The 22,157-nt window shown below is 39.3% G+C and overlaps 1 protein-coding gene across 2 annotated transcripts in view; it reads left to right on the forward strand.

The window, feature by feature from the left end:
* Positions 1 to 17,461, forward strand: part of ELOVL7 (ELOVL fatty acid elongase 7) — a 93,064-nt gene extending 75,603 nt beyond the window's left edge. For both annotated transcript variants that reach the window (XM_075932878.2, XM_075932877.2), the window contains 7 exons: positions 651 to 747; positions 3,144 to 3,334; positions 6,569 to 6,649; positions 7,990 to 8,046; positions 10,105 to 10,210; positions 13,762 to 13,898; positions 16,555 to 17,461. In XM_075932878.2, coding sequence (XP_075788993.2) covers positions 678 to 747; positions 3,144 to 3,334; positions 6,569 to 6,649; positions 7,990 to 8,046; positions 10,105 to 10,210; positions 13,762 to 13,898; positions 16,555 to 16,764 — 852 coding nt within the window. In that variant the 5' untranslated portion in view covers positions 651 to 677 and the 3' untranslated portion in view covers positions 16,765 to 17,461. The remainder of the gene's footprint in view (positions 1 to 650; positions 748 to 3,143; positions 3,335 to 6,568; positions 6,650 to 7,989; positions 8,047 to 10,104; positions 10,211 to 13,761; positions 13,899 to 16,554) is intronic.
* The last annotated feature ends 4,696 nt before the right edge of the window (positions 17,462 to 22,157 follow it).

The raw sequence follows: 22,157 nt of genomic DNA on the forward strand, positions 1-22,157 counted from the left end.
CAGTCCCTATCTTGTACGTAACCCGGGGACTGCCTGTACTAACACTTTTAAAATTAATATAGTTTATGCATGTGAATGAGCCCTCCTGCCTCATTCTGACTGGGGTAGATAGCGTGTTCTAATGGTGCTAACTCCATGGTGCAATCTTGAAATAAAAACCGTGATTAAATCTGCATTGGCAGGCTGTAATTTACAAACTAGTTATAAATATACATCTAAATGAAGCGCAGGGAGTTACCAGCTTCTCTCCTGCCATGTCTTCCATATATTTGACAGCTGGAAAATGAAAATGTAAGTAATTTTGTAACTCTGGTCTTGTAGCATCACTATGTTGGATTTTAAATAAATGTTGATGAATGTAAGATGACCGTATTCTGTTACCTGCAATGGTTAACCATCATATGGCTTCTTCAACTTTAGAGTCTTCTATGAACAAATAATATGCTTGTATTAACTGACTAGCTTAGGAGTTGCATCAAGCAGAGGATAATGCAATCAGCTAACGTTTACTAATCTAATATTCCATGAACTGCTAACCTCCCTTGTTACATTCTTTTCAGGGCTGCTTTTTAAAATCTTCCACCAAAATACCCTCTATTGATCTTTGGCCTGCCTAGATTAATTTTTTTTTGTTTTTGTTTTTTTTGCAGGGGAAGTCATAATATCCACTTAATTCAATGAAAATGGCCTTTAGCAATCTGACATCAAAAGCTGCATTGCTTTATGATGAATGGATTAAACGTGCTGGTGAGTCATGAGGATATAATGTCCACTAATTTTAAGGCTTTTCAACAGATGCGGAGTTGTGTTAAGCATAATTTTGTACAGCTAACTTAAAATATCATTGTCTTCCTTTAATTATACCTAAGTTGCCAAGCTGCATATTTACATCTTAAATGTAAAGAAAAGTAGTATAATGTCATGCAAACTTTAAAGATGGAACTTTATAAAAGTTGATTTGCTAAGGATTTAAAACTTCAGACTCTGTACGTAATGGCTCATCTGAAAAAGATCTCTACTATCACCAGAATTGCACTTTCACATTTTGCAGTTTTAGTGGGGCAGTCTGAAACTTTAATTTTACTTAATTTAAATGAAATTATATTTTATTTCTTAATTTAAAGTATTCTGTTGCAACGTGTTGTATTTTGTGCTTCCTCATACCAAAGTAGCAAGTGCAAGAAAGTGTAAACTTTGATAATGTATCACTCGTATCTAGTTCCTGTTTTGAAAGGGAGTATTTGTACTCTCACAAAGTTCAGGTAATAAGTATATAAATCATCCTGTGGTTGAACATCAATGTTGTAGTTTCTTAGTTTCTTTTCCAAACTTGTATGTGTTGGATGTCCTGGCTTTATGTAATTCTATAGCTATGGAATTAGATTCAGGCAATGGAAAATTGCTGTAGAGCATATGTTGCTTTGAACTAGACAAATAGTAAATTTATGTTCAGATTTAACTGTAAATAGGAGTGCCTGCAAGATGCTGTACAACTGGGATGAATGAGTCCAGTCTAGTACTATTGCTGAAAACTTTTTCATCATCATCAATGGGAATTGGGTAGAGCTGGTGCCCGGAGAAAAGTTGAAAGTGAACAGAGATACTTGCCCAGTGGGTGGTTCTGATGGACATGGGAAAGGGGATGAATCTCCAGAAGCAGATGATCAGGATCAGAACAAGGAGTTGTCGGGCAATATGGACAGAACAGCTGTAAGGCTGCAGTTTTGGAGTGGGAGAAACTTCATCTGGAGCTAAGGGTCTGAGAGTGAGTGATGCTTCAGCCTGAAAATACACTATGAAGTGAAGCTGCAGATATTGCACCAAGACCAAACTAAGATGAGAAGCTTTCATCTTAAACACTCTGACTTCTGCTGTGTTAAGACAGCTTTATGAAGGATTTGGGCTGTTGACTGTGTGTGTGTGTAAGGGGGGTGGTGGTAAGGTTTTAAGGTATATACAGTTTGTCAGGTTCTGATTGCACTACTTGTTAGGAAACAAATAAAATACTTGATTTAAAACTTGAGACAGCTAACAAAGTGGTTGTGTGGGTCCCCAAAGGAGATGACAGGGTCTCCGTGACCGTAGTAGTGCTGTATGCTACTTGTTTAAGGGTTTTTTCTCCTTCCCATCACTGGACTAGGAGCACACTAAGGAGTTTATTGATCTCTGGGGGAAATTACATTGAATTGAGGTGCTGCTAGTTTTGACCCATAAAACAATGTATAGTCTTAGAACAGATTACCTGAAAGCCACTTCTCTTCTCGTGGCAGCATTATAGCAGTTAGGATCAGAGGATCTAACTCTGTGTCAGATGAATTTAAAGGGTAACTTGAGTGAAACATACTCCATAAACCAAGGAAGGGGAGGGAATGAACTCTACTTACTATCTAAGGACATATATATCTGCAGAGAATATCTGTTAATAGATTTCTGTTGCTTTTTATCTTGTTGAGGGAGGAGTATGTGAAGTTTGACTCTTCCTGGGCAAATAACTTTAGAATTCCATATGAGCCTCTGGAGTAACATTTGCTTAGCCAGCATGCCCAGAATTTTCTTCAGTTTTTAGACTGAGGATTGCCTGACAATACATGTGAGGTTGGAGGTGGAGAATTAGGCAGTCACTTTTAATAACTATTTGTACCAGAGAGTGGGAGAAAACGGTCAATTGTACCTCAGGGTGATGTGGTGTGCAGTAAAAGAGTGCATGAGTGTAAACGTCAGCTGTCAATTGTGTACTTGTTTGCAATTTATAGTATTTAGTGTAGCTGAGTATTTATTAATGTTTTTTTCTGTATGTTGCCAGTAAAATGCACTTTCAAATTTGAGTTGAATGTGGAGATTTAAACTGAGAATAAATCATTAACAGGTGTTGAATGGAAAGGAATTCTCCTCCAGTCTCCAGAGAATTGTGGTGAAGGGCAGCAGAGGCTTTAATCACTTACTTTAACTGGTATTCCAAAGAATTTGGCAAGGACCAATGTTGGTTTGCAATGAGGCTAAAACAAGCTCTAATAGTCTGAAGCTATTATATGATTTCTAAAACCTAACCAGTGAAATCTTAAACTCGATGGTGATTTGTTAAGTTAATTTAGATATAAAAGCATTACGAAAGACCTGTGATTTTTTTTTTCTTCTTCTTCTAGATCCAAGAGTGGAAGGCTTCCCACTCATGTCTTCACCTGTGCCACAGACTATTATCATTGGAGCCTATATTTATTTTGTAACATCTTTGGGGCCAAAAGTCATGGAAAACAGAAAACCTTTTGAACTCAGGCCAATAATGGCATTTTACAATTTTGGTGTAGTAGCCCTCTCAATTTATATGACTTATGAAGTAAGTATCTCTCTGTAATTACTTGTTTAACTTTAATGTACAGTGATTGTTAAATGTCTACACTTTTTTGTCTGTTACTAAATCTGTAATATGGCCTAAGAAAAATATTGTGTGCTTTTTCTTGAAGAGATTCTCCTTAATCTGTTATGCTAATTGTGGCGCGCACGCACGCAGAGAGAGAGAGAGAGAGAGGCCGGTGGGGACAATCTTCCCCTGCTGCATCTGGTATGGGCGGGGGGAAGTGAGGAGCGTGGGGATTTTGCCCCTTTTTTTGCTCAACCAGTTTGGTCTCCCGGGTGTGGGGGTTTTTTTGTTTGTTGTTTGTGTGTTGTTTTTTGCCATGTTCAGGATTTTTGGTGACAGCATCTGGCAAGCGTCACTCTTACTCAAGAGGGTAACTGTATATTTTATATTACAGAAACAATAATAGGAAATGTTAGCAGTCTAAATACTTTCCAGGTTTTAGGTTTAGAACTTCTCTGGACAAGGAAGGTTGAACTAGACTAGAAGGTTTCTGGTTAGCATGTGATAGAATATGTAGAGGTTTTTTTGATGCTGCAGAGGGAATGTTTAAATGCAAGATCCTCTTCAATTACTTTTTGTTTTTTAAATTATCTTTTTATTTACAAAATTTAGTCTAGGATCTCAATCCATGTAAAACAAGGTTTTTAGAATAATTAATACAAAAAATCTTTCTAGAAGAGTTCTGGAGTATTATTTTCCCCCTCTACTCACGGCTCCACAAAAAGCAAGGGTTTTAGAAGAAAATAATTTTTTCTTATGTGACCACAGTTAAGTGATGCTTCTGTGAGATGCACTTGGGTTTATTACCGAGGAAAATTAAATTTCTCCAAGGTGCATGATGTGCATGTACCAATAGGCATTTAGAGTTAACTTTTAAACTGGCATTTTGTTAAGCGTGTAAAGAGGTTAAATTATGACACTGTTGCAATAAACACTATGGCTATTCAGCAATACTACAAGCAACTGCCTGATAGTTTTTCTACAATAAGCCAGCTGAAACAACAGTGTTGTGGTGGTAGCTATTTTCATCTTTGGCATATTGGTTAAGAAATTATTTAGATGCTGCTGCCTAATTGGCTGTATTACTTTTAACCCAGATCCCATAACGTTTATAATGGATTAAACTGAGCTTTTGCTTTTAAAAATGGTGCTCCAAAGTCTCTTTCTATTTGCCTTTTAAAAAAGAAACTAACAAGTTGACTAACAGTTGTGCCAAATATCATAAATGCAAAGAAGGATGAAAAGTATGCTTTCCTTTTGCATTTCGTGCTTCGACAGACCTTGTTAGTGTTGTGCTGTTTTTATCAGTATTTAAAAAATAAACACTCGCCTCTTTCACTTTTGACGCTAACATATTTGACTTACCTACCATTATGCCTTTATTTAAAATGTCACAAAAGAATGCATACATAGTGAATACCAGATTGAATTTCAACCATTCTCTGGCTTCCAACAAAAAGCTAATTCTTTTCCTTATTGGATATAAGCCATTTTATGGGTGTGTTGGTATTATGTTCACTTACAATGTTTGAAATCCTGTTGGTTTCAGCATCTGATTTGTTAAATGGGTAATCTTTTACTTGTCGCCTTCAATTAATACTTGATTGAAACTATAACTGTTCGCCTACCCAGAAAACTTGGCTTCCTATTATTCATGCATGGACAACTATGATTACTTGACAAATATTCATTCAACAAAAGTGGAGTTTTTATAGTCTTGGCTGGGATTTGGAGAGGATGCAAATAAAGTGTAATGTTTACAGTGCTGCTGTTAGCTGAGTTTTAATATAGTAAGGAGACGTATTAGATGTGACACCTGGTACAATCCATGGATGCTATACATCTGCATGTGATTTCAAGACAGCTTCCCTTATCTTCTGACAGTTATAGTCTAACTTGCATCACAAAGTATATATTTTTGACAAGGACTTGTGATACTTTTGGTACCAAATATAAAGTCTGGTGCCGATTGTTATTTAGTCCTGCTTTTGACTACAAACAACCAAACTTATTCAAACAGTTGATAAATTAGAGGTTGTAAGTTTAGTTGGATGTTTTAAATAGATGAGAAAAAAATCCAGCAGAACATGTTTTACTTTGGTAAAACCTTTTTTTTTTTAATTGCCTTTTATGGGTTTTTGGTCCCCTTTCCTGGAATTATTGCAGATAGTTTTTTATATCTATGTGCAGTTCAACCTGACGAGAATTGGCCAAAATAATTAAGTGGAATAGAGGATATCTGGCAAATGTACAATTCTGTGTGGACTTAATAGCTTTAAAAAAGCCCAAAAAGCTTTCAGATGCTAATTCTTTTTCCTAGGAGTTCCCACTCCTCTCACATGGTATTATTTTATTACACTGGCTGGTCACAATTGCATGCTGAACAGGCTAAATTGTAATACAGAGATTTAATTTGTTGAATTCCCTGATCCTATGTGTATTTCCATTTTTTGTAGAAAAATCAAAGAACTGCATTACTTTACTTCTAAATCATTTGAAAGTGTGGCTCTGTTAATATGTGACTCTTTAAAATTATCTTGCATATCAAAATGCCTGGATTCAATACTAGGGATATAAAATCCTATTTAATTAGTTAACTGATTCAACTTAACATTTAACTGGTTAACTGATTAAACGGGGCTGTGCTGGAGCAGACCCCATGCATGGCAGGGAGAGGCTGCTCCAACCAAGCTGCTTCTGACCCTATGCTGGACTGCATGTGGCCATGGGGTGTGGGAGCTGCTCCTGGGTAATAATTAACCGTTGCTTGGTAACTATCACTCCTTAATGGTGATGGTTACTGGGTGACTGGTTAAAGGGTTATCTGTTCACATCCCTATTTAATACCAATACTTTTTTTTGATCGTTCATTTGTTTCACCTGCTTCCCATAGTGAGAAGAGAAACATTAATCTAATGTCTGTTTGGGGGAGCAGCTGTTTCTTCTTTCACAGCACTGAGGTGTAGGTATGATGAAATGTGGAGTGTGAGTTCTTCTCCATATTGTCAAGTTATGGGATTCTAATCTCTACAGAGCTGCAGCAGCAGCAGTATCACAGTGTTGCCATCCCATATTTGAGGAAGATGATGGCTGGTAAGCTGGCTGGATCCACAGGCTTTTTAATGTTTACATGATTAAAGTCAACTGAAATTAATGAATTTTCTCAAGTGATAAGCTAAACCTTTGCTCTCCCCTTTCTCCTTGTCACAGTTTCTTATGTCTGGCTGGGCCACGGGTTATTCATTCCAATGTGACCTTGTTGACTACTCCAGGTCACCTACAGCTCTGAGAGTAAGTAAACAAACGAAGCTAATTGTTATGCTACATTAATTTTTATTATTCTGGAATGCTTTTAAGTGTCTTAGAGTTTCATGTGCTGCATAAAATGCCTTGATGCATAATAAAGAGCAGCTAAGTAACTATAGTGATAGAGATGCAGTCGTGTTAGTCTGGTCTAGCTGAAACAAAAGAAAGAACTATGTAGCACTTTAAAGACTAACAAGTTGGTTTATTAGATGATGAGCTTCCGTGGGCCAGACCCACTTCCTCAGATCAATATGTGGAAGAAAATTGGCACGACCATATATACCAAAGTGATACAATCAAAAAAATGAACGCCTGTGAAATTGACAAATCAAATTTTAGAACAGAGTGGAGGTGAAGGGGGAAGGTTAGGGTCTGTGAGGTAATGACATAGTGGTGATAATAGGGGAAGTTTCTGTGAGGTAATAAACTTCCCCTATTATCACCCCATGTCATTACCTCACACACCAACCTTCCCCCTCACCCCCACTCTGTTCTAAAATTTGATTTGTCAATTTCACATGCATTCATTTTTTTGATTGTATCGCTTTGGTATATATGATCGTGCCAATTTTCTTCCACATATTGATCTGAGGAAGTGGTTCTGGCCCACGAAAGCTCATCATCTAATAAACCATCTTGTTAGTCTTTAAAGTGCTACATAGTCCTAAGTAACTATAAACAGTGATGGCAGAATGAAAGGGATGTTGGCAGCAACATAAGCTTGTAGAGTGGATTGATTAAATCAGTGAGGAAGCCTTAAATAATGAAGATTTAAATCATCAACTTTTCTATTCTTCAGTTATATATATATATTTTAAAGATGCATTTTCATTGCTTGATATAATCATTGTAATGTTGGCTTATAACTAAATAGAACCTTTATGCTAAATTTGGTACATCTTTTTCTACCTGGAACTACATACATTAGTAAAAAAAAAAAAAAGCCCCTAATACAATTCATGATATATTGTGCCATATTTATAAAACTTGACCCCAAAAATCAAATGTTTTTCCTCAGATTGTCTTGTTATGGAAAAATAGCTTTTAACTCAAAGGTTTTGATAGATTCATGGATTCAGCGTATTTATTTGTTGTTTTAAGATATTATAAAAAAGGGTAGACTTTAACATTTTTGTGTTCCATTCAGATTTCATTTAAACCATTTTTTTTTGTTTAAACTATCCACTCTGGCTTAACTTTATAATGTGGAATTGAATGTCTGCTGATTAAACATTAATTTTGCTTCTTTGTTTTTAAAGAAAACCAACAAAAATGTTCTAGTGACTTGATCAGACTTGACCCTGTGAATCTTTTTGATTCCTTAGATGCTTCGGACTTGTTGGCTATATTACTTCTCCAAGTTCATTGAATTATTAGACACTGTAAGTATATAGTGATCCTACCAGGTAAATTCTGTGATCTCCATAGAGAAAGAAGGACATTTGTTTGTATGTTTTGTCTGTCATATCTAACCACTGTATCCTCCTCTTTCTGGGTGCCCTCTTCTCCCTGCTCTTGCTATCTCACTGTACTCTTCTCATTCCCATGTTTATTTCCATCCATTGTATTCTCCATTTGGAATGTTTTTTATCTTTGCTCCCTTAACAGTTTCTCTCAGCAGATTGATGGGCATTTACTATGGCAGCACTATATCCATAGAGAATATCCACATTCAGCCATCTAAATATTGTTGCACCTTCCTTTTCACATATTTTGGCAGGTGTTGTCTGTGTAGTGCTTTTAACATACCAAGTGCTAGACAGTCTTTCTTTAGTCCTTCTGTACAGTCATTTGCTGGTCTTGGCTTTCTTTAGTGCTTCTAAACCTGTTATACTCAGAACTTAAGAGTCTAAAATACTTTGACCGGACAGTTTAATCCTGGAATTGACACCCTCTTTCCTGCACACTTTATTACTTTTACTGGCTTCATAGCCATCCCTGAATCAGTTTGCCTCTAATTTTATGTCCATGTGAAAATGAATTTTATGTGCAGCAGTATGGGTGTGATATAGTGTAAAAGGGGTATCAGGGTTGGGAGGATGAGGGCTCTGGCTGAGGGTGTGGACTCTGCGGTGGGGCTGTGGATGAAACATTTGGGGTGCAGGTGGGAGTTCAAATTCCTTGGCACCAGCCTGGGAGTGCATGAGGGGGCTCAGGGCAGGAGGCTGGAATGGAGGTGCAAGGTCTGTGCAGGAGTGGGTTTGGGGCTGGGGTATGGGGGTCTAGGAGGCAGCTAGGATGATGGATGGGGCTGGGGGAGGGGATTGAAGTAGCTCTGGATTGGTGGCAGGGGAACAGATGGCTCTCTGCTGCCCCGTACTCACCTGCAGCTCCCATTGGCTGCAATTCCTGGCCAATGGGAACTGTGGGAGCAGAGCTTCCCAGCGCTCATGGCGATACTTCAGCTGGGGAAGAGGATCGGCAGTGAGCAGAGCTACCTTCCTCCTCCTGCCAGGAAGGAATGGCCCAGAACACAGGGGCTTTAGCAGCAGCAGCCCCTAAAGCCCCTTGCTTAATCCAGTCCTGCTGCTGGGGTTGAAGGATCACATTTCTGCACCAGGTGTGGCAGCTCTGAGTGCAGCAGCCCTGAGCTGCTGTATAGGGTTTATTAAGCTGCTTCACAGCCTAGAAGGAATGTTGCCCTGCATGTATAATTTAAAAGTGCCTTTCAGGACTCTGTGGATTTATTTCATTCAACCCTCTGATTTCACGTCCAGCTCTTCATCCTTCTGCACAGTCATTTGCTGGTCTTGGCTTCTTAAATTCCTTCCCAGAAAATGACCACTATAAAATGGGTGTCACTTTGATTTAGATTGCTTCATCTGTAATTGACTTCCTCAATAAGTCTGTTGAAAACCATGCTTCTCTTGCTTACAGTTCTTCCTAAAGCCTGTCTACATGTAAGGCTTCACATCAGTTCAATTTTGCATAGAATGTTTCTCATTCATAGATCTCAAGGGCTTTGTGAAGGTGAAATACCATTAACCCTTGTACAGATTATCAGTTGAAGCTTGGAGAGGTAGAGGGTCTGATTTTTAGACCCCTAGTACAATGAAGAAATACTGAACCAGCATGGATATAATTTTGAATTCCTTGTATAGACAATTTTGTAATTCTGAAGATAGGGTCCTAGAAGGAAAGAGAGTTGTGGTCTACTGGCTTGAGGTTGGAACTAGGAGCTGAGAAGTCTGAACTGAAAATTGATCAGAAATGCTGATCTTCTGCAGCTTGCATTGTTTGTAATAGAAGTTAGATTATTCAGTGCCTTTGAAAATCAGCCCCTCAATCTGTAACTCAGTTTCCACATAGATAAATGAGGGCATAATTGTAAAGAATTCTAATATACTATAGTGAGTACCCTATGTTTGTGTGTACAACTAATTGCAAACAAACTACTTGTACGTGACTTGTCTAATATTTTATTCTTAAAACTATTTCAGATTTTTTTTGTTCTGCGAAAGAAAGAGAGCCAAATTACATTCCTGCATGTCTTGCATCACTCTATCATGCCATGGACCTGGTGGTTTGGAGTCAAATTTGCTGCAGGTAGTCAAGAGAGCTGGAAGTATACTACATGTGTAGTAATAGTGAAACCTCCATGTTATATACATGAAAAAAAAAACTTGTTAATTTAAAAAGTCATAATTTGTATCTACTAGAGTTACAAGTAAAGTCCAAAGATTGCTATATGTGAGCTAGATTATAAGGGCAGGAGGAATCTTCCAGTTGGGTCACTTGACAACATATTGTGCATAGCTGTTTTCCTCTTTTGTGGGGGGTTGGGGTCGGCAAGGGGCAGAGGGGATGGCATACCAATGGGTAGGTTATGGTTTTAGGGAAATACAATTGTAAAACCCAGTGGGGCAATTATTAAAGTGCTTTATTAACCTAATTAAAAAAAGTGAATAGATTTCATATTGACATTGTCCCCTGCAACACAAAAACTTAATCAGAGGGGAGAGTTGTTTTCTCCTCATTTTCTGTCTCTCTAGCTTTAATTTATAAATTGTTCTAGTTTTGTTGCAGCTGTTTGACTCGTTGTTGGGAGTACAACATAGTAATGTTTCCAGAACTAATTAGATATAGTGATACATATCTGTGGAAGGCCAAATACTTAAATGATAGGGAATGTCAGGCCAGATAGCATCCACAGGTGGGAACTGGGAAAACCTCATCAATGTCTTTGTATTCGCTTATTACCCTAACCTTACCCATCTTTCATCTCTTCTCAACAGTCTTTCCACAGAGCAGAAATGACAAAAGTCCAGAAAGAGCCTTGCATCAGAGACTTGTAGAATGCACGGTCTTCCTAACCTGGCGTTCTACAGTGCAATTGACTCTGAGGGTGGTATATGATTCTTCAGCTTGCATATATATGCCTACAGTAGCTGGATGAGTGCTAGTGCACATATATGTATTAACGTTACTGTAGTCAGCCAGGCAGTGTTGGGCATGGCTTGCCATGGAGAGTACAAGCATTCCTGAAAATAGTGGGTACATACTAGCTAAATTGTGCTGCTGCCACTACCCGTTGTACTGCAGTGATGATATTACTTACTTTTGTGCTAGCTCTTATCAAGCTACTGCAATTATGTATGTGAGCTGTGGAATCATAGCCTAAAAAGAGCGTACAAAGTGAAATCTGCTGAGAGAATGCAAGCCAGTTGGAACCTCTGTTGTGATAGTTTATTGGTACTAATGGTGGCATGTCGGGAAGTGGTGATTAGTTGAAAAATCAACATAGATAACGGAAGTACTTATTAGGGACATTAACAAATGTGGGTTTTTTTGTAAATATGTAACGGCTGGATTTTTTTAGCGGTTACATATTTACATATAGAGAGGGCAGGAGAGAGCAGGCTTAGAAGCTGGCTTCCCAAGAGCACTAGCTCCTGCCTGCCCCCATCCCTAGATGCAGCCTCTGATACAGAGGTAGCAGTGTGGGAATGGAGGGGCGGAGACAGGAAGCTCTGCCGGAGCTGGTATGTGCAGAGAGCCAGCTTGAAAGACAGCTTGGTGCATGTACCAGCTCCCACCTGCCTCTGCCTCTGCCTCCACCCCCACCCGCTGCGCTGTTGCCTCTCTATCAGAGACAGCAAACGGGAGAGGGGGTGTTACGTGTAACCATTAAGATGAGCCCAGGCTTATCAGTTAATCATGTAACTGCGTATACGCTAACATCCTTACTACTTATCTGTTCTTAGTTTCCTGTTCTGTAACATCTTGCTCATTTTCATTGGCATTGGTATTTTTCTCCACAGCTTTGATGCTTAATTGAAGGAGAAAACCTTTGCCTACTTTATCCCTACTGTGTATATTAGTTGCATGCATACAAAAATATGCCCTGAAGAAGGTACAAAAGTTTTGCATGGATTCCATGGAAAATTGTCTAATGTGCAGCAAGCTAATGAAGTAGACTGCTTTGTTTCTATTGTATCTGAATGCAGTTTGTAATAATATAAAAAAAAATCTTATGTTTTGAACTGTATCCTTTTCCCCAAATCTGTGGTATTCTAGTACTAAAATTGAAGTTGCCTTTCTCAGTTTATAAAGCAGACCATTTTAGATGTATTTATTATAAAACATATTAATCTGGTATTCCGAGCTCTTAACAACAGCAGCCCCCTCAAAAAGATTACACTACTCATAATTTCCTTTCCTGTAGCGGGGGCTTTAGAACAGTGTGCCAGTTGTGTACTTGTTCAGTGACAAGCCATTTCAAACATCTTCTGTGTGGTCATTTGGCAAATGCTTTCCACAAAGTGGTTCCACTTGAGTCAATAACACTCCTAATCCTAGAACATTGTATTTCTTTCTCAAAACTTTATTGCCTATCTTTAACCTAATCTTTCCAACTGTTGTCTTCTTTGGTACCTTAAAATAATTTCTAAGAATTTACCATGAATGTTCACTATCCAGCTTAAAACAAGTAAATTTAGTCTTAAAAAAAGCAGTCAAATAGTTTGGGAACATGTGGCCTAGAAACAACTTGTCAGAGAATTTCCAATTGAAACTGGTAATCTGTGAAGGAAGAAAGCTCTAACAACTGCTCTAATTTTTAATAAAGGAGACATTTATTTTACCCTAAATTGTACCCTGGTTTTGATACATAATTACTTGAACCAAAAATTTTTTTCCCTAAAATTGTCTGTTTTCTCATGGATTTCTCACTGAGAAATGTAGAACTTTAGTATTTGACTTTCCACCAAATAATCAAAATGTTTTTCCCCTCTCTCTGTAAGCTATTTTTTGATCAGCTATATTTACAACTCAATTCACTTCTTAAATATTACTACTGTGGTCAAGATAACTTAACCTTACTGGAAAAGTGAACAGAAAAAAACATACTGGAGAAGGAAATATCTGCATGGATCCTCTCTATAACAACGAGTTTCTTCATTGTCATTCCATTCAATGGGCTTGATCCTAAACCTGAGGGTTATATGGGTGTCTAAGGTTACATACCTTGAGGTCCCACACCTCTGACCCTTAGTTCTTCCTTGGTCCTGGGAACATGGGTCCTCTGGAGTTGAGCCTGGACAGTGACTCAAAAAATAGAGTAGAGCCATGAGTTGTACTACTTTTACTGTTAACTTCTAAGGGCTAGAAGTAAGATTGCTACATAGTTGCAGCCCCTGGACTCATGAAAAGCCATTCATGGGATCTAGAAAAGAAGTGGAGCAGGAAGAGTAATGCCACAGAGATGTTTGAGCCCTTGTCATGCAACTTCCTAACAAAAAATTTGTTTGCATTGTTAGACTAATTACAACTTTGGAAAATTGACTTACAAGCAAACATAAGCAATCTTTTACTAGGGTAGTAACTAAAACATTTACATGAGGATTTGCTGAGAAAAGGGGGCACTGCTGAAGTACTTCAGAGTTGGTGGCTAAAAAGCTTAATTTGAAACTTAATATATTATGTCCTAGTGAAAGTCAGATCACCCATAGAACCTCGCTCTTTCATCTAGTTTTTTACTTAACTAACTCAAGGCAAAACCCTCACTTGATAGCTAGACACAAGGGTTTTGGCTTTTTGTTGCAACAGTTGATCCTTTAAAAATTGATAATTATATATTTTTATTGTTTATTCCACAGGTGGATTAGGAACATTCCATGCTCTATTAAACTGTGTTGTGCACGTCATCATGTACACCTACTATGGACTCTGTTCACTGGGACCAGCCTACTATAAATACTTGTGGTGGAAAAAACACATGACATCTATACAGCTTGTGAGTATTATGTCTGACAGATCTTTTCTCAGTCAGTCAGTTGTATTTAAGTGAGATTTCTTAATGTTTCTTCTATGAATGTGGTTAAGAATTCTTTTTACAATGGTACAAAAGAGTTTTACTTTGATTCTTTGACTGAGTTCAGCAGAAAGCTTGAGACTAGTCAACTGTATAAATAGCATCTGTTGACCTGATTTCCAGAGTCTGGAGAACCCAGTTATCTCTGAAATCAGTGTGAGTTGTAGACACCCACAGTATTTAATTACAGTAAAACTCCATTGGTCCGGCATCTGACGGTCCGGCACTCCTGATGGTCCGGTACCATCAGGAACCCGGAAGTGCTCCGCAGCCAGACCATTGGAGCTGCTCTGCCCCCAGCTTCCCCTATTCAGCCGCTGCTAAAACTGACCAGTGGCTGAATTGGGGAAGCTGGAGGCAGAGCAGCTGGGGCGCTGCCGGGTAGGTCCCCTAGCACTGCCCCTGGGGGCTGCGGAACCAACCCGGCAGCACCCCAGGCGTCCTGATTCAGCCGCTGCTGAAATTGACCAAGAGCTGACTCCAGGGCTGACTCCAGGAAACCCGAAGCAGAGCTGCTCTGCCCCGGGCTTCCTGGAGTCAGCTCTTGGTCAATTTCAGCAGCGGCTGACTTGGGGACGCCTGGGGCAGAGCAGCTAGGGTGCTGCCGGGTTGATCCAGTAGCGCCGAGGAGTGGCGGTGCGGGACCAACCCAGCAGCACCCCAGCTGCTCTGCCCCAGGCATCCCCAAGCCAGACGCTGCTGAAATTGACCAAGAGCTAACTCCAGGAAGCCCGGGGCAGAGCAGCTCTGCTTTGGGCTTCCTGGAGTCAGCTGCTGATCAGTATCAGCAACGTCTGACTTGGGGACGTCTGAGGCAGAGCAGCTGGGGTGCTGCCGGGTTGATCCAGTAGTGCCAAGGAGTGGCGCTGCTGGACCAACCCAGCAGCACCCCAGCTGCTCTGCCCCAGGCGTCCCCAAGAGCAGCTGGGGTGCTGCCTGGTTGGTCTCGCCACGCCAAGGGTCGGCGTTACCCCGACCAACCCAGCAGCACTCCAGCTGCTCTGCCCAGGCATCTCCGATTCAGCCGCTGCTGGTCAGTTTCAGCAGCGGCTGAATCAGGGACGCCTGGGGCAGAGCCGGGCTATTGGAAGGGGGGGGCTATGAGGGGTCTGGGGTGGCACCCCCCCCCGCCCAGACTCCTCATAGCCCCCCCTTCCGATAGTCCGGCATAGTTGATGATCCGGCACCCCCTGGGTCCCAAAGGTGCCGGATTATTGGAAGTTTACTGTAATTTGTATTCTATGTGTACTCTTAAAGGACTGCTTGTTTGTTTAAGAGCTGTTGAGATACTTTGCTCCTAGTGAGAGTTCATAAGGGTTTTTTAAAATAAATTTGCAAAACAATATTAAATATACTGTTTAAATTAAAAAAAAATACATGAACTGTTTGTTAGAATTTACTTTTCCTTTAAAGTAAAGGTAACCATTTGGGTCTAGAGGAGTTGATTCTATTCCTTACTTAGTAATGACTGAATTATCTTAAGCATTTTATCAAGCTATTGTAATTATGCATTATAATTTTGATATAGAAATCCTTTTCTTAAATACTTCCTAAAATCTGTGTGTCAATACTGTGTGGCCTTAAGTTCTTCAAATAAATTATTGTGAGGGAAGGGAAGTAAACCTTTTTTTATTATTTTGCTAACTTTTTAAAAAATTTTATACCTACCATTTTGTTCTTGCTCTAAGCAAGAGTACCCCTTACAAAATGTACCATTTTCATATACTTTAGACATCCTGACATTTTTATTTCCTCTTTAAACAAAACCCATGTAACCCCTAATAGTTAAATTTCTCTTCCTATAGAGCAGAGGTAGGGAGAATTTTTTGGGTTGGGGACTGCTCACCCACAGAAAAATCAGTTGGGGGCCACATATAACTGAGAAGAAACACCTCCGCCCCCCCTCACCACTCTCAAATTCTTACTGATGTGGCCCCTGAGCGAGAAGAAGAAAGACATTCCCCTTGCACGCCAGAGCTTAGTGGGCCTTAGGCTAGTAGATTTTGTGAGCTCCAGCCCTGCTGGGAGGTGGTGGAAAGCTGGAGTGCCAGTGCAGGCAAGCTGGGGTGTGGAGGGTGTGTGCAGGTGCATCTGGCCCCCAGGCCTTCAGTTCTCTACCCCTGCTATAGAGGATTTTTTTCATGTCTCTGCTTAATGTGAGTCTACTACTATGCAAGTAGTCAGTGAGACTAGTCAACTTAAGGAGTGGCAGAATCTCTGAGAATGTGCCACCAGGTAAATAGCTTCAGACAGGCCTTTTCCTCTGGCAGGCAGAGGGCTGCTTCTCTGCTTTTCCTGATGAGGATCTATCTGTTCCCATGTCATAGCACCATGATAGTGTTCATAACATGCATGCATGCACACATTACTTCATCAGAAAACACATCTCCTTAGGTAAGTGGGAGAGTGTTGTTTTGCAAGTCTGCATTAAATTATATTTCTCCCCAAGCTTCTTTTTGTATGTGTGCACATTATGCTCACAGCTATTTAAACTTCTGTCTAGTATATCTTTTTTTTTTTCATTTTTCAGAGCTATAATGCATAACTGAGAATATTTTTCCTTGTCTGTTTCCTCCAGGTCCAGTTTCTTATGGTTACAGTTCACATTGGACAAATCTACTTTATGGATGATTGTCCATACCAGTATCCAGTTTTCATATTCATCATTTGGCTGTATGGCTCTATGTTTTTAATTCTATTTCTTCACTTCTGGTATCATGCTTACATCAGGGGCCAGAGACTGCCAAAGATTATGAAAAATGGAATCAGCAAAAGCAAACATCAATGAAGTAACCTCTCATTTGTATAAGCATGTACATCTCATATCAGTAACTTGTACTACTTGACAATCAAGATATTACGGTGCTTATTATACCATGTACATTTTATATGTTTTTTCAAAAACAAAAAAGAATTTGTATTTTTACAATAAGTTATTTGGGTTTCTGATGTGGGTGGGGGGAGGGATGATTTTCTGATTAAAGATTTGCAGGTTGTCAGTAACTTGCATTTATCTAGAGAAAGTTTTCTCTTTGCCTAGAAGAAATGAATATTTTAATTGCATTCTTACAAGTTAGATGCATATAAATAAAAAGATCTTCTTTAGAAAAATGTGTATGATAAGTATAGAATACTTTGAGCATTAAGAAAAGGTTATAAAGAACATTCATTATAACAGATATCATAAACTGTTGAAACAAGTTTAATTTTATTAAAATAGCCATGAAAAATTATTGTTATATGCATAACTTAGAGACTAAAATACATTTAATATAGTTAATGTATGTAAACATTCATATTTTTGTACATACTGAACCATATTAGAGAACATAAGTTAAATAAAATCGTGGCATATTAAAGTGTGTTGAAACACAGATGGATTTTTGGATTATAATGTCTTCTACTAAAATGATTTAAGTTAATGTAGTTTTAAAAATGTTTTTACTTAATTGAACATTATAATAATAAAAACTATCTTGATTTAACATTTGGTCAAAATAGTGATTGATTCATTGACTTAGAATAATATATTAATCATAGAACCATAGAGCTGGAAGAGACCTCAGAAGATCATCAAGTCCAGCCCCCTGCTCTAGGCAGGACCAATCCCAACTAAATCAACCCTGCCAGGGCTTTGTCAAGCCGAGACTTAAACACCTCTAGGGATGGAGACTCCACTACTTCCCTAGGTAACCCATTCCAGAGCTTCACTACCCTCCTAGTGAGAGAGTTTTTCCTAATATCCAACCTGGACCTCTCCCACCACAATTTGAGACCATTGTTCCTTGTTCTGCCATAGGTCACTACTGAGAACAGCCTCTCTCCATCCTCTTTGGAACCTCCCTTCAGGAAGTTGAAGGCTGCTATCAAATCCCCCCTCACTCTTCTCTTCTGCAGACTAAACAGACCCAACTTAGCCTTTCCTCATAAGTCATATGCTCCAGCCCCCTAATCATTTTGGTTGCCCTCCGCTGGACCCTCTTCAATTCGTCCACATCTTTTTTGTAGTGGGGGGCCTAGAACTGGACACAATGCTCCTGATGTGGCCTCACCAAAGCCGAATAAAGGGGAATAATAATGACATCTTTGGATCTGCTGGCAACACTCCTCTTAATGCAACCTAATATTCCATTAGCCTTCTTGGCTACAAGGGCACATTGTTGACTCATATCCAGCTTCTCATCCATGGTAAGCCCCAGGTCCCTTTCTGCAGAACTACTACTTAACTGGTTGGTCCCCAGCTTGTAACTATGCTTGGGATTCTTCTGTCCCAAGTGCGGGACTCTGCACTCGTCCTTGTTGAACCTCATCAGATTTCTTGTGGCCCAATTCTCCAATTTGTCTAAGTCACTCTGGACCCTACCTCTGCCCTCAAGCCTATTTACCTCTCCCCCTAGCTGAGTGTCATCCACAAACTTGCTGAGGGTGCAATCCATCCCCTCATCCAGGTCATTAATGAAGATATTGAAGAAAACCGGTCCTAGAACTGAACCTTGGGGCACTCCGCTAGAAACCGACCGCCATCCTGACATCAAGCCATTGATCATTAATAATCTTGCATCTGTTACACCTTGGTTCAGTGATGTGGGAACCTCAAAGGTTAAAGCCAACTACCCAGTGAAAACTACTGGATGATGGTAAAACAAATGATTTTTTTTATTAAATGGAATGATTCTTTTATTAAAACCAAATAACTTTCAAATGAATTTAAAAAACAAGCAATTACCTAATGCTTATACAGGGTGGAAAAACCTAAACTTAGCTATACTTAACTAATTACAAACTTCTTTGATTACAATTTAACTATACCAAATGGCTGTTTCTAATTCTCTTAAGGTAGCACAGCATGCAAGCAAAAAATACAAAAACAAAGCCAATATAATGATGATAAAAACTTCGTCCACAGCCAACCCCTCTATGGTTATTTTAGGTAGCTGGTGGAGTTAGTTATTAATCTACCTCTACAACTTAACTCCTGGGTTACTATTTCTAACTCTTATACTTAGCCTAAATACAACACCACTACACAACACAAGATTATACAATTTACACAGTGTGGTTAATAGAACTCAGTTACACTTTACAGAATTACACAGTGAAATTAACACGATTCAACTGTTAACTAAACCAATAACTAATATTTAAGCAATATTTACAAATCCAGCAACGATAACATGAAGACACACAAAAACTCAAGAGCATGCTCAGGACTCGCGCACCCCTATCTTTGACTCGAAGGGTGGGGAGGCAGCCTCAGGGTGATCAGTCCTTCAGCCGGGCAAAAAAAAAAAGACATGCACCCTCAACACTCGGAACCTCGCTGAACAAAGGGGTCGAGGGTCTTTTATAATATAACCTGATATCCGGTACCTTATTAGGATTTCTTCCCTGGCTGGGCGTGATTACCTCATTACCAGCCTATGTGAAATATTGCCCTATAGGATTTTTCATGATGCCCGCCTGATGGCCCTGTGGACAGTGACAGGTGTGGGCATGGTCAGTGTGCATGGCAGTTGCGTCTTTATCTTCCTATGCCTACCTCCCTACCTTCAAGGACCGGTCAAGAGAGTCTTAACTATTTCTTGCAGCTGTGTTCTATCTTTTCATGCTCACCTCCCTATTTTTCAGAGCCTGTAAGTCCCAGGATGCCTGTAAGGTTAAATTCTGTTTACAGAAAGCTGCTTTCCATGCTCCTCTGAATATCTCACGGTCTGGTTTTTCTGTGACAGGCCTTGTGTGGCAAGATGGGCTATACGTGAAGGCCATGGTCAGAAAAAGCCTGCTCTACAACAGCACCCACAGACAATTTTGAATGAGAGGTATTTTGATATCAGCAAATTGGGGAAAACATTATGCAATTCAACAAGCATGTTTTTAGAACTGATTTTGTGTAAAATACAAATGGCAGTTGAATTACTCTGTTGTGCAGTATTCTTTCTCCTTTACGTTGCCTGTGGAAATGAATGGTGCCTAATGTAAAATTGTGATAGAAATGTAGCCGTGTTAGTCTGGTGGGTCTGGCCCATGAAAGCTCATCATCTAATAAACCATCTTGTTAGTCTTTAAAGTGCTACATAGTTCTGTCTAATGTAAAATTGTTTTGTATAATTCATGGCTAAGTTTCTTTGTTAATAGCGCTAGTGCCTTGTCTTTGCCCTGTGGTACTAAATGAATAGTTCAAAGAGATTGCAGACTGCACAGATTTATGGAGAGGGAGAAGAGGACAGATGATGACAGTGTAGTAGTTAAATCAGATTTATGCAGAATAAACTGATAAAGTATCTTCAGTGACTGGTCAGGGGGCATGTCAGCCGGTTTAGTTGTAATTCATAGGGCCTAGGGAGCTAACTGCATACATCTAGCTTTGCTGTGTGCGTTGGCCAAGGGATGACTGTATTATGCAGAACTAAACTGGGATGTGCCTTGAGAGGTGAACCATGCAGTATTGACTTTTTAAAAAAAAAAATGGTGACAATTCCCACTAGTGATGGGCTGAAGTCTAGCTTGTACTCTGCTCCAATCTACTGAACTTGTGATAATCTCTAAAATGTCTTTTGATCCACCCCTTTGTACTGCTGGTTGAGGAGCTCTAAAAAGGCATGATTTTGTTGTTACATGAACAGAATTACCACAATAATGTTGCAAGTGACTTATAAAATAACATACATCTGAGTCTTTCTTATTGAACTAATACACAGATTTGCCTCTTGTCTTTCTACCTTTAATTCCTCAAACGTTGAAGTGGCACATGAAGACTTACTCTTCAAATAGCAACTATAAGATCTATAACAAAATAGATCACAATACTGCCATGCTTAGTTTGACTTTCTTAATTCATTTTATCTCAATCTGTGTGAAAGACCAATTACTCCCCTGCTCTCCAATGGGTTGTATTTTAATATGATGAAAAACTCCACTGAAGTTGTTTGGAAATACTGTAATAAGGTATTAAAGAACTAATATGCACACCTCTATTCCATCATATAACTATCAAGCTATTAATTAAATTGTAGTGTTCTATAACTCCTATTTCCATACATGTTGGAGAGTAAAGTTTGATTTATTATTTTGGTGGAGGTTTGGCGGTTTTAAGTACTTCATCCTGCACAAAGTAGATGAATTGGTAAACAAACCTGTGAGAAGACCAAGATTAACACACTTGTGCTAGTACTACCCGTCTTTCTATGAGAGAAATGTATTTATAGCAACTGTTTACTTGGAATAAAAATTACTCCTCCTGTCTGTAAATTCCCAGAAAACATTTTTGGGAGGTGGTGAGAGTATGGAAAGGGAAATAAAGCTTTGTTTTCCTTGTGTGTACATGTGGTGAGGAGAGGCTGCTATTGCTTGGTTTTCTTACCACAGAGCACTGCTCTTCCAACAGACTGCTGAAGAGCAAACATTGTCTACTTCAGTAATTATTTACGCACATATTGGATTATTTTTCCATATCTTATGTGGCTAGGCCAAATTTTGTAGCCAGCCCTCTTTGCTCCAACTAGGTTAGATACTAGGAAAAGCTATTTCACTAGGATGGTGGTGAAGCACTAGAATGGGTTACCTAGGGAGGTGGTAAAATCTCTATCCCTAGAGATTTTTAAGTCCTGGCTTGACAAAGCCCTGGCTGGGATGATTTAGTTAGGGTTAGTCCTGCTTTGGGCAGGAGGCTGGACTCGATGACCTCCTGAGGTATCTTTCAGATCTAGGATTCTATGACTCTATAAAGCCCTATTTAACCAGCAAACAAAAGGTTAGGTAGACATTAAGAAAATAATTTTGTTGACCTATTTCTCGAAGCTGAGTAGTGATGCATAACACAAGCCTATCTCTATCATGGCATACATGCCTAGCTCACCCTCAGGCAAAAGAGGCAACTTTTGCCTACTTTTCTCCACTTCAGTGTTTTTGAAAGTAAACATCTAGGCTACGTCTACATTGCATGTCCTTGTGCAAGAACATATGCAAATGATGGCTCAAGTATGCAAATAAGGCATGGGAATATTCATTGCTGTGCTTCATTTGCATATGTTGCACAAGAGAGCACAATGTAGACACAACCCTAAATTGGTAATAGCTAAAGGGTAATTCATCCTTTTAGAGGGGCCTGATTCGTGCTGTTGGTTTGTGTGTATGTACAGTATCTCTTAATAGTTTAAGAACCTCACATTATTCTCAAATACA

This window comes from Pelodiscus sinensis, chromosome 6 (genome assembly GCF_052426305.1).
Source record: "Pelodiscus sinensis isolate ZL-2025 chromosome 6, ASM5242630v1, whole genome shotgun sequence".
In the NCBI taxonomy this organism is placed as follows: Eukaryota; Metazoa; Chordata; order Testudines; family Trionychidae; genus Pelodiscus; species Pelodiscus sinensis.